Raw genomic sequence first — 18343 nt, 5'->3', positions numbered from 1 at the left:
AAACTGTAAAGTTCAATCAAGTACACTGACCGTTGACGTTTCGTTGACGTATTTTGTTGACATACAGATCAAATGTCATAACAAAATAATAAATTACTTCTCTATTATGTATTGGAATTGTAATTAATTATTTATGAATTTAGTTCAATTTTGATGTATATTAGTAATTGTATAAGACTCAGTTACAGATAATAGTGTTATTAGCTACCCTGATTGATGCATAGCTGACGAGAACAATGAATTTATATATGAAATACAGTATTTTATTACTATTTTGTTTATTCGTTGTTTCTGAAAGTAAATATGGTTTTGTAACATGGTCAAATGGAAAAGCAGTAGTTTCGACGACGGATAGCTACAAAGAAATTCCCAAGGTACATCTGGCACGAGCCACATATACCAACGACATTAATCAAACAGGGTAAGTTTGTTTCTACACATGTTATTTAATATTTGAAAAGGTTGCAAGTTTTTAAAAATCTCAGTATATAATTAACAACTCTTGACGAATATTCATCATTTATCACAATGTGTAGGATTAGTATGTTAGAATTACCTCCAAAACTTCTCATAATGTTCCAATAAATTAAACTATGTATTCATTCATGTTGCAGTTGGGCTTTCCTTGAGTTACATACGTCAACAGATTCAAGCGATGAAAAACAGGCATACGCAGCAGGTGTACTGGAGGGTTTTCTCACACGGGACCTTATTTGGATGCACTGGCAAAATATGCTGAAAGGGTATGAAATGGACAATATTAAATATACAAATTATCTATGAATATGTGCTATGTAACTAGGAGAAAGAAGTGAAGTATTACATTGATACTTTTGCTGGTGTTCACCTAACTCTCCATTGTGTCTATTACTGCCCTTTAAAATATATTAATAGCCAAGTTAATGTAACATGCTTTTTTACTCAATCGTAATATTGGTTTTTGATAATCATGAATATTTAAACAATGTAAATGGAGAATTTTCTTTTTTATATTCTGAAGATGTTTAAGAATATTGGCCATAGATATACACAAAAAAAGTGGTAGATTTCTGTAAGAAAGATTTTAATTAAGTAAATTTATATTACATATGATACCATTTAGAATAAATGATTCAATATTTATAACTTACAGGTATTGTTATAATAAAACTGAAATATGCGGCTTAATTGAGGACTTTGTGGACAAGAACGAAGATTACATTTCTTCTATGGTACTCGCAAACCCTACAGACCCGTACTGGTATCAGGTAATATAAAAGAAAAACATTTGTAAATACATTAAAAACATCTGTTTTAAATAAAAAAAAAGTTAAATATATACTTATTTAATTAACTGTTAATCAAAGCATGAAAAATGAAAAGTATCTTCACTCCTAAATACAACATAGATATGTGACGGTAACGTATGTAAAAAAAATTACAAAATTAGAACGGGAGGGAAGGGTCTTGTGGATTACAAGACCTAACATAGAAATAAAAACTGGCTTCTAAACTTAAATTATTAGCAACCGTAATCACCAACTAAGTTAATACTTTTAAATAATATTTGTTTTTAATGAAATAAATGCAAGTAAATTAGAAAACTATTTAATAAATTTGCATTATATATATAAATTGTCTCGACGGAGTCATTGAATATATAATTGAACAATATTTTTTATGTTTAATAATCTTGCACATAACGATAATGTGCATCGAGTTCCAATGTGTTTTGTATCTATATCTATTTCTTAACACTTTTAACTATATCAAAGGCTTATTACAAAGTATCATTTAAAGCTACTTTCTAAATATACTTCTTATCTGTTGTCTCATATAATGCTTGAAGGCCTCTGTGCTAATAAAATAATGGATTTTATCATTTCGATTTTGACAATTTATATAATCATTAATATTATAATAGTTCTATTTCAGATGAAGCTTTACTATATACAAATAGAAGGCCTAGCTGTTGGATACAATCAAGCCACGAGCGATGCGTACGAGTGGCTCACTGTCAGGGACTTAATGTAAATATGCCATATTTTTGTTGTTTATACTTTTATTCAAGATGCTTACTAATCTCTCAGACTCTTTAGCTCAAAGGTTTCGCAGTTTTGAGCCTAAACACTTGGGCTATTGTCATCCCCACTCCTAGTACATGCTTTACAATAATAGATAGGTAGACCAGCAAATGGCTCACCTACTTATATGTGGTCCCATCCATTGGCACTGTAAGAAACATGGACATTGGCACTGTAAGAAATATTAACATCGCCAAAGCGCCACCAACCAAATAACTAAACTTGAAACTGAGATGTTACGTGCCTTGTGCCTTCAGTTATACTGGTTCACTAACCCTTCAAGTCGGAAGTCGGAATAGAAATCTTTTTGGTGGTAAAATAACGGTAGAATAGCAGCGGCACGACTCCCTACCACCAAGTAATTACGAGCTACTCAATCTAAAATAATCTTTCTGATATAAATGTTATTTCTTAGAGATATAAGCCTTCTACATAAGGAGGGAGAGTTTCGGTCAACTGTTAGTCTTTAACATCTTATATAAATCGTTCTCTCTACACGCCGTAGATGGATCAACATGCTGGGCGACTTGGACGAACTGGCGATAGCGCTGTCGGCGCCGAAGGAGAACCCCGAGGGGCTGCTGTTCGGGGAGCACTGCAGCGGACTCGTCAAGCTGTTGCCCGACTGGTCGGAGCTGTACACCTCACACGCCACGTGGAACAGGTGAACCCGGACTTAGGATTATGTTTGTTCGTTATGAAAAACTGATGATGTCCTCCAGACCGATTTCGGCCACGGCGGCCAATCTCAAGAGAGATTAGCCAACTGCGCAGATATTATAGTGCACAAGTGTGTGCGCAAACACAGGTGCACTCTCTATTCCCTAACTCTCATAATCCGATGGGACGGCAATTCGACACGACCGGAAAGAGTTCAGGCGCAGGACCAACGGCTTTACGTGCTTTCCGAGGCACGGGAATTCAATGTCGAAATTGTTTATTTGTCTGTACCCCTTTTGTACTGAAAAGGGCTTTAGGTAATCTTTTTAGATTAAGCCTATTAAGCTAATTCGAGTATAAAAAATTCTTCAAACGTTGAATGAGACTAAACGCTCGGCTAAATGTTTCAACTCTATCATCTTCGGTATATAAATTCCAGTTATCAATCAATGCTCCGAATACAAAAATCTTACGTTTTGAACTACAAACTGACACCTCACGAGAAGAAATTCATCCCGGGCCGGAAGATGGCGTTCAGCTCGTACCCGGGGTTTGTGCAGGTACATATTTAGCATAAGTAACACGCCTTGAACGGGTTGCAGCCTCTTCTCTTGTTTAATAATATTGTTTTTTTTTTATTGAAAATGATTTGGAAGACTGGCCTGAAGTTAAATATTGCTGCTAGAACATTTTATGTACTATTAATTATTTTAAAAAATATATTAAAACTTAATAGACAAACATATTTTTTTAAATAATAATGAGAAAAACAATCTGTCTGCAAGCTTGATGTATTCCAAATTGGTGTACCATTTAACTTCCAAGTTTGATTCTCATCATGTCAATGGTATTCTTTGTGGCTGTCACCCTTACTTGGTGGTAGATTTACACGAACGACAGTGACAGCAACTACCGCCAGTAGAAACAAACAAACAATAAGATTTATGGTAACCGTTGCCAGTCAACAGACGACTTCTACATAATATCGTCGGGCCTGGTGGCGGCGGAGACGACAATCGGGAACAGCAACAGGACGCTCTTCGAGTTGGTGCAGCCAGTTGGTCAGGTGAGCTGTCTCCCATATTATTAATTTTATAAACTAATTTCCGCCCGCGTCTTCACCGCTCTAGGTCTAGATAACGTGTTTGCAGTATTTTATGATTTTTTATTATTATTAATTATTATATTATATAATGTAGGTAGGCGGACGAGCATATGGGCCACCTGATGGTAAGTGGTAGATGGTAAGTAACCAACGCCCATAGACATTAGCATTGTAAGAAATGTTAACCATGGCGTACATCGCCAATGCGCCACCAACCTGAGGAACTAAGATCCCTCGTGCCTGTAATTACACTGGCTCACTCATCCTTCAATCCGGAACACAACAATACCAAGTACTTCTGTTTTGCGGTATAATATCTGATGAGTGGGTGGTACCTACCCAGACGAGCTTGCACAAAGCCCTACCGTCAGTAAAAATAGTTTTCAGTAATCGTCTTCGAGTTAGCAGTTCTTAAGTGACGTAAAGTCGTTGTTCCTGTGTACGCTTGCAGTCTCTCCAGTCGTGAAATATTAGAAATATTTCCGTATTCAGATCTTGGAGTACGCTCGCGCGATGGTCGCCAATCGTCTGGCGCGGGACGGTAAGGAGTGGGTCGAGATATTCCGGAGGCACAACAGTGGAACATACAACAACCAATGGTGAGAACGTTTAAACATTTAACTTTTGTTAGGCCAAGTTTTACCGGTTATTTACAAAAAACCGCCATTTCTTAACACGCAATTGATACAGATTCTCAATTTATTATGTAATGACACTGAAACGCCAGCGACACGATATTTTAATTTTTCAATCTATAGAATAAATAAAATAATAATTTAAAAAAAAAACGTCTAAAACGTTATCCATATTTTAAGCACACGTTACATAGTTAGTGTTCTGTGCAAGAAAATAGTATTTAATCTGGTGTTGCCATCCTTGAAAAAGACCAGATTCCGTTACTTGAAAAAATTATATATTATTATGCAACATATATATTGATATATGTTTAGAAATGGACAGCACTTGTATAAATAAAAAATATATAATCTGGATATTTGAATTAACTTGTATATTTTCTTCAGCGATTTGAGTTCTATGAATTCCTTATTCGTGAAAGGTACATAGTGAACTACAACAAGTTTAAAGCGAAGAGCGGGCAAACCCCGGGCTCCATCGAGCCGGGCCTGTTGTGGGTGGTGGAACAACTGCCGGGGTACACGGAAGCGGCAGATTTGTAAGTTCATTCGTTCATAACTAATAAAATATCTTAACCGTGTATGGTTTAATTGATCATCCCGAATCGGTGCATTGATGATTTATTTCACTTAATGTCGAAGTTTTTATTGGAATTAGAGATTTTAATATAAATAACAAATCGATTGAGAAAGAATTTTAGTTCTTATTGAGTTTTATTATCGTTTAGCGTACACGTGAGATTGCAATAATTTAAATTAGGAATACAGATAACGAAGTCGGAAAGCAATAAATACAATGTTGCCACTCTTACAAACAAAAATGTCATAAATACTACTATTTATGATTACCTTTAATATTTATAAAATTTAATAGTATTTTTAATTATAATAATGGCTTAAAAACTGTTTTTTTTAACAATACTAATATAACCCGTTTTTATGAAATTATTAGTATTCTTATTATTTCTAGTAGGTCTTGGGTGACGACAATAGCCCAAGGATTCAGGATCGAATTTGCGACTTTTACATCGCTACACCGGAAAACCATTTCGCTATTGAAATTTTAAGTTAGTCATGTATAGGTTTTATTTTAAAAGCGTTAGCGTATTAAGCTCAGATTATTTATTTGGATAAAGAAAACTATAGGAATTCGAAATTAAAGAGCTCTTAGTCTTCTTTCGCCGAGTTAATAAATAACGGCTTAATAAAATATTGTCATCTACACACGAAATCATTCAATGTTTTAGAACGGAACAACTGAAAGAGACGACGTACTTTCCGTCTTATAATATTCCGTATTTCCCGCGCATGTTCAACCTGAGCGGGGGCAACGTGCGCGTGGCCATGTACGGCGACTGGTTCGGCTACCACACCAACCCCAGGGCGAAGATCTTCAAGTCTCTACAGGTATTTACACCGTTTCGATGAGACTACGTTCACGTTGTGGACTATCCGGGTCGAAGGACCATTTAATTTGTGTACGTTTTATTATCGCTACCGTGTTCTGCCTGCAGGCCGAGGTGCACAACGTGCGCGACATGTTCGGCGTGCTGCGCTACAACGACTTCCGCCACGACCCGCGCGCGCGCTGCGCCTGCTCCCCCCCCTACAGCGCCATCAACGCCGTCGCCGCCAGGAACGACCTCAACCCCGCCAACGGTGACCGCACTCGCCACTCACACCACACCTAGTGCCGCACGAGCTGCAGAACGGTCGAAATAACACTACGAGTTCAATGGCTTTAAACATACTTTTTGTTATTTATTTGATGAAGGGAGACAAGAAAATAGGTCACCTGGTGGTAACTGCAGCCACTAGACCAACGGTACTAGCAGCTATCACAGAAACGTTTGTATATGACCAATCTTCCCCCAGGCACGTACCCGTTCCGCGCGCTGGGTCACCGCAGCCACGGCGCCACGGACGCCAAGCTCACGAGCTCGATACTGCGCACCCGCTTCCAGTTCCTTGCCGTGTCCAGTCCCACGCATCACCTCTCGCGGGGGATCCCGCCCTTCCAGTGAGTATACTGATACTTGGGTGAGCACCACTGGATTTTCATGTGTTCAATTCAATTTTATCATCTAGATATTTATAATAAACATTAATAAATAAAAAGAGATTTAAATTAATACTTTTCTAAACTAATTTTTTCAATGTATCCGAGTTAATTTTTTTTTTTTTGCCAGGTGGAGTAAATTCGATATGGGTCCCCACGTATCACACGTAGGTCATCCGGACCTCTGGATGTTTAGCCCAGTCCTCCACCGCTGGCAGTGGGGCTGAAGAAAACGACACCCAATACTTGTGTTAAGAATCAATTGCGAATTTAACTTTAAACGTCAACTATTTTACACTTTGTTTTATTAAGAATCTAGTAATATTTATAAAATATACAACTATTTTTCATATAGGTTTTTAATTCAGATTTATTAATTCAACTAAGCAGTATATAAGTTACTTATGCTGTCCAAATTCCCCAGACAATAACCTTTAAAGGAGCAACACTGTACAGCTTTTTAATAAAATAGGAATAAATTAAAAATGCTTACTCATTTAACACAAGAAAACTAAATTCGCTCAATACATTATGACAAAACCAAAACAATATTTTTTTTTTGTAAATTAATGTTGTAATTATTGTTAGAAGGGAACCAATTCCACTTACATTTTCTATTGACAAAGGTATCAAATTAAAGGTAGTTATAATTTTTTATATATCTTTGACTTTTAAAATGCAATAAGTACCATTAATATTACCGAAATTATGTTCATATGAATAACTCAAAATTCGAAACTTAAGCTCCGAAACATGATTGCAATAAAACATCAAATAATTTGTAATAACATTTAATACACCTTACTTTACAGTGGAATGAGTATTCACTAAAGCACACGAACTTTATAAATTATACATTTTATAAACTATTTATAAAATAAACCTTATACTGGTTTATTGTATTGATATCAATTTCTGCAACATTTTCAATAGTTTTACGATATATTTCCAAAATAAAAAACAGATGCTTACGTTTTTTCAGAAATGGCAAAATTATAATAGACATTTCATCTAACAAAACTTATATCTTTGCCGGCTTTTACTATTACCATTTGTAATGTCATATTTTCTGCGAGATATAAAGCATTGTTAGGCTGCAATAGGTGACAAGCTTAAAATTTATATTAGATAATAAAAAAATGCTAATATATATGATTCATTGTAGGAATTTATAGCTAAGGCTAAATACTATAAATTTTGTTATGAAAAACCACTTTTTTTAATTATCTCAAAAAGAACCTTTGATTTTCTTTAAACATAATCAATACTTTTAAATACAGTCTACAATAATAATGCTGTACTTTAAATAAATTGTTTATATACAATTATTTCATTGGATTTCATAAATATAAAGTAAATATTTATTTAATTCTATGTATGAGACTCTACTTTATAAATATAGTTCACTCTAATGAGTTCAACATTAAAAGCTGTTTCAGTACTTTTGTCTGTGATGTCTCTCTGATCTCTCCCGCCAGGAACATCTCATCAACAACTGTGTATACCTGAAATTAAGGAATATTCTAGATATATTTATTTCTCTAGAAGTGCTCAAATCTGCAATTTCCATATATTAACTCCGTGATGATGGGACCAGTAGTCTTCCGGTACAATGTTGAGTATTCCTTGATACAGAAATATGCTTTATATATTTATATCACAAATATATTATAATTTACATAGCATTCAAATTTTCTACACTTGCTGTATAATGCTTTATAACTTAAAAATTAAGATAATAATTGTTTATTCATAGTTTAGATATAAAGTAAAATGAATAATTATTACCTTGTAAAAATTAAAGACCAGATCCAACTCGCAGACATTATGGAAGTACTCATTGAGAACCTCAACAAAGTTGTGTATAGCCTCCAAGTAGCAGAGATTATTGTCGTTCACATCCACACATATACAGAAATAGAGTCCTGCATATCTTCTATACACAATCTTGAAATTACGGAACTAAAAATAATATACTATATGAAATGTTTGTCACAATGTATAAAATCAACTTGTACAACATGTGTATTTATTTTAACTTGTACACTTTCTTATTGACCATCTAAAATCAACTATTGATTTGGCAAAAAATTCCAATCAGACCTGAGAATCACTAACAAATTAAACTAAGCAGGAATTTATGGACTACTATTTTTCACCCCCGTTTCTTATGGAGGGGGCAGTTGTTGGAAAAAGAAAAGTTACTTGGGATTGAAGATTGCTTCATACATAAACTTTATCAAAATCAGTACAGTGGTTTATCCATGAAAGCATAACAGACAGGCAGAGTTTTATTCACATTTATAATAGTATAGATCATTGTAATAGATATAATTATATATATAATAATTATGAAGTTAGAATTATATATTAATATTATAGTATCATATAAAGTTAGTATTTCAATGTATTTATATATTGGTTAGATAATCCCCTTTCCTATAAATATTGTTTAAGCTACATCGTTTGTAGATATTTATTAACTATCTTAGGACAAGACAATACCATATTATGTATCAGTTCAGACACTGAGGTAATTCTAAATTATATAAGATTCGGAGCAACAGTTAAAGAGTCAGTTTAAAATTTTACAATAGCTGCAATTTAATCATTTACAGCTTTGGAAATGCTAATAGACTACTTTTATATATAATTGGTGTATTCTGAATAGTTTTCACATTAAAATACTCTTACCTCAACAAAGTTAGTATGTTTTGCATCACGAACGGTCACAACAGCGTGGACTTCCTCAATAAGCTTCTGTTTCTCGTCATCATCAAAATTCATGTACCATTTAGCTAACCGAGTCTTACCTGCACGGTTTTGTATTAAAATGAAGCGAATCTACAATAAATATGGACGAATTTAGTTCAAATTTAATATAACATAATCTGTTTTAAGTTTATAATTGCAAATACTTACCATTTTATATAATTTAAATAAGAAATATCAAACTGTATTAGGATTAACGCCTCCCTTTCAGGTTTTAGCATCTGATTGTCAGATTTTGACATTTTTTAAAAATCGTAATCAGGTGTCAAAGTTTTTACTATTGATTAGAAAATTATATACTTAGTAAAATAAAAATAAGATGTGAATATGTATTTTTTTGCGTTTTTGTTATATTATAAAATGTTGCATTTGACTTTAAATTTAATTTAATTCTTAAAAAAATGATATGAAAAATTTGTAGGCAATAGAATAGTGTTAAATTAGGTAAAATGTTATATAAGGAAATTTTAATTAGTAACTGTAATGAGTAATTTGTATTAGTACTATTTTTGATCGCAGTCTGTAAAATGTAGATATATTCTTAACTCATTTAATAGATGTGACACAAATTTTAAATCTTTAAAAATTATACCGAAAAAATTAAATACTTTATTAATCGTATATAAATTATTACTTTTATTTTTATTATAAATAACCGATTCATTAATACACTAGGAAAATATGAAGTCAAAACATAAAAAGTATTTTAATTTATTTTATTATATCAGCGGAGATGTAAGCTTAGCTTAAGTGTGTAGAATATTAATTGATGTTAATAGTAATTATAACTATTAATTATTACTACTTTTTTTGCATAATAAGATCCAAGATTTTTTGAATCATGTTTATATATCACATTTCTTTAATTATTTATTATTAAAAATCAAAAGGACGTTTTAACTGGCAATACAAACCTTGAGTTGTTTTTCAATTTCAGTGAATTTTTGACGTTGCTAGTACTTGCTCGATTTCATCAAGTTTTCATAAATGTAGTGCTTAGGAATTTTCAATATGTTTCTAATATAAGTAGTTTATTAGGAAAATAAAATATTCCAGTTTTAAATGACGCCCACAAAGACTACAAAAACTGAAGTAGAAATGGTGATTCGGAACAGAAAAACTGTTATGAAAGACGGGATAATGACAATGTCGGGTATCGGAGAGCCTTCAGTCTTCCACGCATTGGTGGTTATTTTCTTGGAGTTTTTTGCATGGGGACTACTCACAATGCCGATTATATCGGTCTTAAATGCCACTTTCCCGGATCACACGTTTCTAATGAATGGTCTCATAATGGGCATCAAAGGAATCTTATCGTTCCTGTCAGCTCCATTAATTGGAGCTTTATCCGACGTGTGGGGGAGAAAATTCTTCCTACTAGTGACAGTGTTCTTCACATGCGCGCCGATCCCGCTCATGACCTTCAACACCTGGTGGTTCTTCGCAATGATAAGCATTAGCGGTGTATTCGCAGTGACCTTCTCGATCGTGTTCGCGTACGTGGCTGATGTAACGACAGAAGCCGAGAGATCGCGCGCGTATGGCTTGGTGTCAGCAACATTCGCCGCTAGCATGGTTATATCGCCTGCACTAGGCGCCTACCTCATGGACTTGTACGGCGAGGCGCTCGTTGTCGCCGCCGCCACAGCAGTAGCGGTCCTTGACGTCTTCTTTATCATGGTTGCGGTTCCTGAGAGTCTTCCAGAAAAAGTGCGCCCGAGCGGCTGGGGCCCAGCTATAAGTTGGGAGCAAGCAGACCCCTTTGCTGCTCTGCGAAAAGTCGGTGCAGAACGTACAGTGCTAATGTTATGTGTCGCCGTGTTCTTGTCTTACTTGCCCGAAGCCGGACAATATTCGTGCATTTTCGTGTATTTGAAACTAGTGATGGGCTTTGGTGTTGTGCAAGTGGCGATATTTATCGCGATTGTTGGTGTCCTTAGTATCGCCGTACAAGTTGTTCTCGGATTCCTCATGCGATCTCTCGGTGCAAAGCACACTATTATGCTTGGATTACTGTTTGAGATGATGCAGCTCATGTGGTATGGGTTTGGTAGCCGAACGTGGATGATGTGGGCTGCAGGAGTGTTAGCAGCCCTAGGCTCACTTACATACCCAGCAATTAGTGCATATGTGTCAGTCAACAGCAGAGCGGACAGACAAGGTGTGGTACAGGGAATGGTGACTGGAGTACGAGGGCTCTGCAATGGACTCGGCCCAGCTATGTTTGGTGTAATTTTCTACCTATTCCATGTTGACCTTAATGAAGAACATGCAGTGCCAGGAATTAATCCACGACCTGATGAAGAGAAATATGTTAGGATGGTCCCTGGACCACCTTTTGTCCTTGGTGCTCTACTCGTTATTTGTGCATTACTTGTGGCTGCATTCTTGCCTGAGGATGGCACAGTGGGAGCAAGACGAGCTTCACCAGATTTGCGGTTTGAGGTGGAACGTGGACGGCGCGTGGCTGGCCCTCTGTCCCCTTTGATGGCACCTGAGTCTGCTGCCCTCTAGCTAGCGGCCAAGGCCGGCCGAGCGGCCAGCGTTTAATTGACAGGGCTGTGCACGCCGTGTGGCGTCTGGGAGATTGCATTTATGAAGGTACCAAAGCGAACTCAGTGAAAAGTGAGTCCACAATTTTATGATTGCACCAACTACATTCCTGCATTTCATCTGTTAATTACTGCTTATCTGATACTTGAATACTTGTTCATGTTTTTTAAAACTTTAAACTTATTTTTGTAATCATTTCCACGGGCTCTAGGAGTCATGTACATAATACTATATTTTATAAATTATAATAAAATCATAAGTTGTTTAAGTATCTATGTTTCGTATTTCGAGCTGCACATCACACAAAGAAGGCAAAATTTTCAATATAATGCTTATATGAAGTTGGAATAATTAAATCTGGTAAATATGAACACACTTATGAGGAAAATGGCACATTCCGTCATTTCCTTAAATAACCGTCGGAAACAACTAAAGTTTAGAAATGCTCTAAATTTTTCCTATTTGTATAAATAGAAATAGGAACTAGTATTTTTTTTTAAAGTTTAATTGTAAACTTACGGTCTTACTTATAAACATTATTTTGCAGGTGACTCGTTAATCAATGCTGTGTCTACTTCTTTCGAATGTCAAATCAGTGACGACAGAAAGAGATAAAGCAGTGTTTAACTAAACCTCTTAGCAACCTTTATAAGAGCATTAGTGGATAATAGATTAAAATGTGAATTATAGAAACCATGTTGGAATTTAAGATTGCAGTTAAACTCTAGAGTAACTTTAAATTAAAAAACAATACCTGGAAAGATAACTTTAAGTGGCATTATTGTTACTGTTACATGAGCTGCCAGATAAAATAGATGATACATACAAATGGGAATCATTATTTTGGCAACTAGCAACATTAATAGTGTTTTGATAATAAATGATCAATGGAAGCTCAAGCTTTACACAAAACAGGCAACATTAAACAGTAAATAAACATTAATATTCATAAGAAATTAAAAAACAAAAAGCGTGAAGATAAAAAATATATTATTAGAATAATATTTTGAAATTATGAAACCACAGATTATATTCAAAAGTAAGTTTAAGCAAATTAAGTTATACAACTAAAAAGTTTATATTTTCATTATTTGATTTTAATTTTTTATATATTATTTACCTAATTGTAATTCAAGATGTCCACAAGGCCATGGTCATAAGGTAAAAAACATTGCATATATAAGCTCTAGCAAGATGTTAAATCAATTTGCGAAAATACGATTTTTTATAACAGTGACTAAAACAATAAACTTAAAAAATTCCATAGAACACCCATTGAAAGTATCAAAAAAAAAAAGTAAAATATATTTCGAATGAAAAAGGAGATTTACAGATAAACAAAAAGTGGCATTTTAATTTTTTTTTTAAATGCCTGAAATATACTTTAAAATTATACAAAATCGATATACAGGAAAGAAATATTTATTTATAATAAACATATATTTATGATTGAAGCACATTTTACGATTAGCTTGCATCATTACGTGACCGTAAGGGATGTTTACATTTACTCAATTAAATATCTGCTTAGACCATTTATTTGCAATGTTAAAAGTTTTACCGAAACCGGTAGTTTAGTGTAACGCTAACCTTCACCTTGACGGGATTGATTAAAATCGCAAGTGGGTCACGATGCCGCATTCGCAGATTAAACACTTTTGGGTTCGAATAAAATTCTAGCTATTCTAATGACTTTCCTATTGTTTTTTTTTTACAATTATAAATATATAATTTTATTATGAATTTAAAAATCGAACGTGTTTTTTAATCGTTATATACTGTATATTAAAATCGCGATTAAAACACAAAAGCATTACATCTATCTGTATCCGTTGTTATCATTATCTTAGGTGTTTATCTAATTGATTAAATGTTAATGAGTGTATAGAGAGATATAAAAGAGTAACTACGGAATTTCTTGCTGATTCTTCTAGGTAAAATCTACATTCTGGTGGTAGTTTCACAATTTATTCAATACTACATGATGATTCAATATAGTTTGTTTTCCCTTTTCTGGCGAAGAAGCAATATACACTTATTGCTTTTACGAGTCTACTTAATCATTTTTTTTTAAATTTTTGACAGATAATTTAGCGAATTAATACTGCTTTAAACCAAACGTCTAAATTGATAATTTTGTTTATAATTTAGTCTCTATTTATAATTTCCGGAAAACACAGTCTATGTCGTCGTATGTAAAATCGCATCGATTCCGTTCGCAGTTGCTGCATGAAGCACAACCAACAGACGCATTTTCGCATTTATAATATTAGTATTTAGTTCGGATAGATAATATTTAAATAGAAATGTTAATTATTAAAAAAAAATACGCATAGAATAAATTGTCCTCGCTATAAATAAATTGTCCAGAATCCCAAATCACACAGATTAGTAAACAATCACGTTTTATGCTACTGGCGAGCTAGTTGCGAAACAGTGACGCAGCAATTTCAATACAGCTGACCTTATTCATCATAATGCAAGTATTTCTACATACTGTTCGATGAATTTAGAGAAACGACAACCCATGATTGGCTAAAATAGCTGTAACTTATTATATTTTATCGAGAAAATTGAACTGTGAACATTGAAACCATATAACAAAGTGGCGTTGCTAAAATTTGATTTTAAACCCTTTTTCAAGGGCATGACATTTGTAATGTATGTCTATATCTATCTGGTCTTGAATGCACATAATAAACATTTCACATTGTTCACTGATTCAATGGTGCATTGTTTGCGATCAACGTTACTGTCAGTGTTACCAGATTGCCAATTATCTTTATTTATACAAGATATACGATAAAGTCTTAAGTTTTCCTTTAATTAAATTGTGAAATGCGCTGGCAATAATTAAGTACATGTATCTTTATTTTATTGGTTATAGGCGTTAAGAAAATAGCACTTGTCAGTTTCAATGTGGCCAGAAAACAGGGAATTTGCTAGGTTTGGTATCAGAGATAGGATTATTGAAGATAGAGATTAGTAAGTCTCTAGGGATGTAGTGATTGATAAGCAGCATATTGGCAATTTGCAGCGGCAACGTACACTACCAGAGTTGACCATTAACGGTCATATTCCACCGCCTCGTGTCCAACCGAGTACGTACTAGTAATAAGGATATAGTTTTCAACCTCAAATCGAAAAAAATTTAAATGTGAAATAACTTATATCAGTAATACTCTAAACTGACGAAATTATTCAACGGTCGTACAATATTTTAAAATATAAAAAAAAAACCACAAATGCCGTTTCAGTATAAATAAAATATGTTGTATTCAATAATGAAAAGCAAAACAGTCATTTCGTCTGATGTATCCTATATATCCGGAGCAGGTGTGCGTAGAATTTATTGTCATAAAAGCAACCATCCGGTTTCTTGCCTTTATTTTTGCTCAACCCTTAAATGTCAGCCACACAGCCACAATACACTACTCTTACGTTTTATATTAAAACGATTCACTACAAATTTTATCAATAAAAGTGTGAATCACTTTCACACTCGACAGTCACAGATTAAAAATAAATATTTAAATCGATGAAATAGCGTGCGGTACTTATTCATTTTTTTTAAATAGTTTCTTAATAATCTTTATGTGTTTTAGATATGTGGCTTTTAGTCTTTCCAGTTATCGATTTCTATTTGACTAATATATAAAGTTCATATAAAGTATGAACAAAAAAAATATATGTACAGTTACCAAACAAAAAATCAATGTTTTATTATTATTTTTAATTATATTAACCTATAACCATTTAGCGATCGGTAATGATGTAATTTCTCTCGTTGGATAAACGAATATTTAATCCTAATAATTGCAATAACTATACAAATAAATAAAATTGGAGGTGTCAAATGTTCAAAGGTTCAAAATAACTGCCTCTTTTTAAGTAAATATGACTTGCGAATTACCAGCCCTATACGAACGTTAGAACGGTTGATTTTGAGAGATTTTCTTCACAAAGCGAATTCCACGCCGCGTGTTTTGTTATTATATATATAATAATTGCTTAATATTTATTTAAAAAAACCGTCACAACTCAAGTCAGTGGTTGATATTTCAATATAAATTTGGAATACTTTAGTTTAAGATTTAAGAGAAATTCTCTAAGATTCACCTGTAAAAAAACAATTAGAGGCAGGCGTCTACCAACTCGCGGTTTTTTCGTGAAGACCTCTCAGAAAAAGTGCCCTTTTTACAAGAGGTCTCGCGAAGATGCCGACACTCGCTCAAATAAGTATTGGCACTTGTATTTTCTGAAATTTTCCTTTAAATTAATAGTGAGAGATTTTTTTTTCTAAGTTATTAGTGTTGTTTCATTTCGATAGAGATAAAACTTTAAATTAACTAAAGTCGATTGGGTCAAGTCGGTTAAGTTCAACGAAATTAAAAGTAAAAGTTCAAGACCCACGAAATAAGAGAAAAAAATGTTGCTCTACTCATCTCTCAGCTACAGGAAATTCTAAAATACAGAAAATAAATTATGATCAAGGCTGTTCCTTGTACAAGATAAAGAGACTACTCGAACAAAAAAAAAAGTTACAACCTTCAATTAACTTCCTATTCTGTTAACAGTTTATTGTACTGCGGTTTCTTGGGCTTAGGTACATAACATATAATTTAATTATCTTATACCTTTTCCTTTCGGGATGGGTGGGTTCTATATCTGCGATCTTGGGTTATGTTTCACATTTTTTCCAATGAGTAAAAAAATAGGTAAATAGACAGGAAAATTATTGCTTGCGGGTAACTTTCCACTACCGTTTAAAGACGGCCTCGAAATAGTGACCGTTCCTTACATACGCCACATACCTCGGGAACTAAGATGTTATGGTTACCGTTTAAACCGGAACATAACAACACTAAGTATTTCTGTTGAGAGTACAATATGTGATGAGGTGTAACCTACCCAGACAGGCTTTTACAAAGCCCTACTTCCAATCAAATTAGTCAGTGATTCTTTTCGAGTTCCTAGAAAACCTAAGTTTCCATGCGAAAGTGTTATTCCGAGAATTAGTGCGTTGTTATTTATTCATGACAAAATTAATTATTGTCAAAAGATTAATCCCCGGGTACTAAAATATTTTAAATTTCACGAAATGTTAAGTAAGTATATCTAATTAAACTCCAGGGCTCGACGCAAAATAGATATTCATTCCTTGTTCCATGGCCTTAATAGTTTAGGAACCGCTGATATTAGCTAATATTCCCCTCCAGATAAAACGAGTTTATATAATAATATAGTCGGTAACGAGCCAAACGATATATCCCGTAGGTATCTAATGCGTATAACCCATGTAATATCTTTAAATCCATTGTTCCATTGCAAACAATTCACGACGTTTACGTATATTTCGCTCCGATAGCGGCCCGATAATTTTGTCTTCGACTACTTTAATAAGCTAAAATCAAATACCCAACGTACGAAAATACTATATAAATAAAAACGAATAGTTTTAGCTCGCATATTTGTGCAGCTGTTTAAAAAACACCTGCCCAAAGTCCTTCCTTAGGTTTTTAAGTTTGCTTCGTAACAAATTTCAGCGAATTCGGTTCAGTGGTTTAGCCGTGAAAGCGTTAAAGACAGACAGAGTTACTTTTGCAATATTAATATAGATTATAATGTGAGAATTCGATACCGAATCCAATTGGATTAGTCGTTTTTGCCTGAAGCCAGCAAAAAAAAAAACAAATCTTAAACTCTACTTTCATTAGATTAGTGTGATAATAAAAACAATGAAGTGATTTTTTTTTATAAAGCAGGAAAGTCTTAAGCACCAAAACGTAGTCGCGATTAGTATAAAATAAAATTTCGCTTATCATAACCAGTTGAATTTGTCAGTCGTGACTAAAATCGATCAATAAGACGTCACATCACAGTTGAACTTTGAACCTATTCAGAATGCTTACTCATAGGTAATATTTCTTTAAAGATAAAATGGTCTGAGAAATGTCTTTCTTAGCATTTAATTTAACTTACATTTAAAGCAAATATTACCAACTTATATATTATCTATATCAAAAGTTATAGCCGTATCACAAGAATATAGGGAATTCCCCCAATTCACCAACTCCAATGTTGCAGGAATGTCTTGTTTCTGATGCTGGCTGGTGTTAATTAAAACGTTTAACAATATCTGGAAATCCCCTAAAATTAAATCATTATTTTTCACTTATTTAAAAATTTAACTTGATATTACCGGACATACTTGACCTGAAACTATTGTACCTAACTTTAAAACATTTAGACAACATGAAATTCTCGTAATTTAAAATAATTTAAACCAAAAATGAGTATATTTTTTTTGTTATTCATAATTCATTATTTTTTTAGACTAGTTGATGTCTGTCACGTTTCAAAATAGTAGGTCTATGAACTTACACGTTCAGTAATTAGTAACATGTCAAATTTACGAAGTGTAATATTTATCATGAAGGAGTTATAGTAATTTAGACTTAATTTGTATCAGCATAAGGAATTTATTTTACTATTT

The 18343-nt window shown here is 33.6% G+C and overlaps 3 protein-coding genes across 3 annotated transcripts; 2 read left to right on the top strand and 1 right to left on the bottom strand.

Moving 5' to 3' along the window:
• The first annotated feature begins 87 nt into the window (after positions 1-87).
• On the top strand, positions 88-6872 carry LOC126775829 (putative phospholipase B-like 2). The gene is made up of 13 exons (XM_050497950.1): positions 88-421; positions 615-743; positions 1133-1247; positions 1915-2009; positions 2569-2727; positions 3163-3283; positions 3685-3789; positions 4321-4427; positions 4886-5002; positions 5711-5870; positions 5978-6122; positions 6339-6483; positions 6653-6872. Exons 1-13 carry the CDS (start codon positions 237-239, stop codon positions 6747-6749), a joined length of 1680 nt encoding a protein of 559 aa, XP_050353907.1. The 5' UTR covers positions 88-236; the 3' UTR covers positions 6750-6872.
• A 425-nt stretch (positions 6873-7297) lies between these two features.
• LOC126775842 (AP-2 complex subunit sigma) lies at positions 7298-9563 on the bottom strand. Its single transcript, XM_050497973.1, has 4 exons — positions 9445-9563; positions 9217-9366; positions 8311-8484; positions 7298-8027 (listed from the first exon to the last, which is right to left on the bottom strand). Exons 1-4 carry the CDS (start codon positions 9445-9447, stop codon positions 7926-7928), a joined length of 429 nt encoding a protein of 142 aa, XP_050353930.1. The 5' UTR covers positions 9448-9563; the 3' UTR covers positions 7298-7925.
• A 677-nt stretch (positions 9564-10240) lies between these two features.
• LOC126775833 (hippocampus abundant transcript 1 protein) lies at positions 10241-13188 on the top strand. Its single transcript, XM_050497957.1, has one exon. It carries the CDS (start codon positions 10357-10359, stop codon positions 11806-11808), a length of 1452 nt encoding a protein of 483 aa, XP_050353914.1. The 5' UTR covers positions 10241-10356; the 3' UTR covers positions 11809-13188.
• Positions 13189-18343: the final 5155 nt, after the last annotated feature.

The sequence above is a fragment of the Nymphalis io genome, chromosome 19 (genome assembly GCF_905147045.1).
Source record: "Nymphalis io chromosome 19, ilAglIoxx1.1, whole genome shotgun sequence".
NCBI classification, from domain to species: domain Eukaryota; kingdom Metazoa; phylum Arthropoda; class Insecta; order Lepidoptera; family Nymphalidae; genus Nymphalis; species Nymphalis io.
This window is presented reverse-complemented; position numbering and strand designations above follow the sequence as displayed.

Coding starts and splice junctions, on each gene's coding strand:
- LOC126775829 (XM_050497950.1), top strand. CDS start 237: ATGAATTTATATATGAAATACAGTATTTTATTACTATTTTGTTTATTC. Junction 2,728..3,162: donor TCACACGCCACGTGGAACAG/GTGAACCCGGAC, acceptor TATAAATTCCAG/TTATCAATCAATGCTCCGAA. Junction 4,428..4,885: donor GGAACATACAACAACCAATG/GTGAGAACGTTT, acceptor TATTCGTGAAAG/GTACATAGTGAACTACAACA.
- LOC126775842 (XM_050497973.1), bottom strand. Junction 8,485..9,216: donor AACATACTAACTTTGTTGAG/GTAAGAGTATTT, acceptor TATTATTTTTAG/TTCCGTAATTTCAAGATTGT. Junction 8,028..8,310: donor TGGTCTTTAATTTTTACAAG/GTAATAATTATT, acceptor CCTTAATTTCAG/GTATACACAGTTGTTGATGA.
- LOC126775833 (XM_050497957.1), top strand. CDS start 10,357: ATGACGCCCACAAAGACTACAAAAACTGAAGTAGAAATGGTGATTCGG.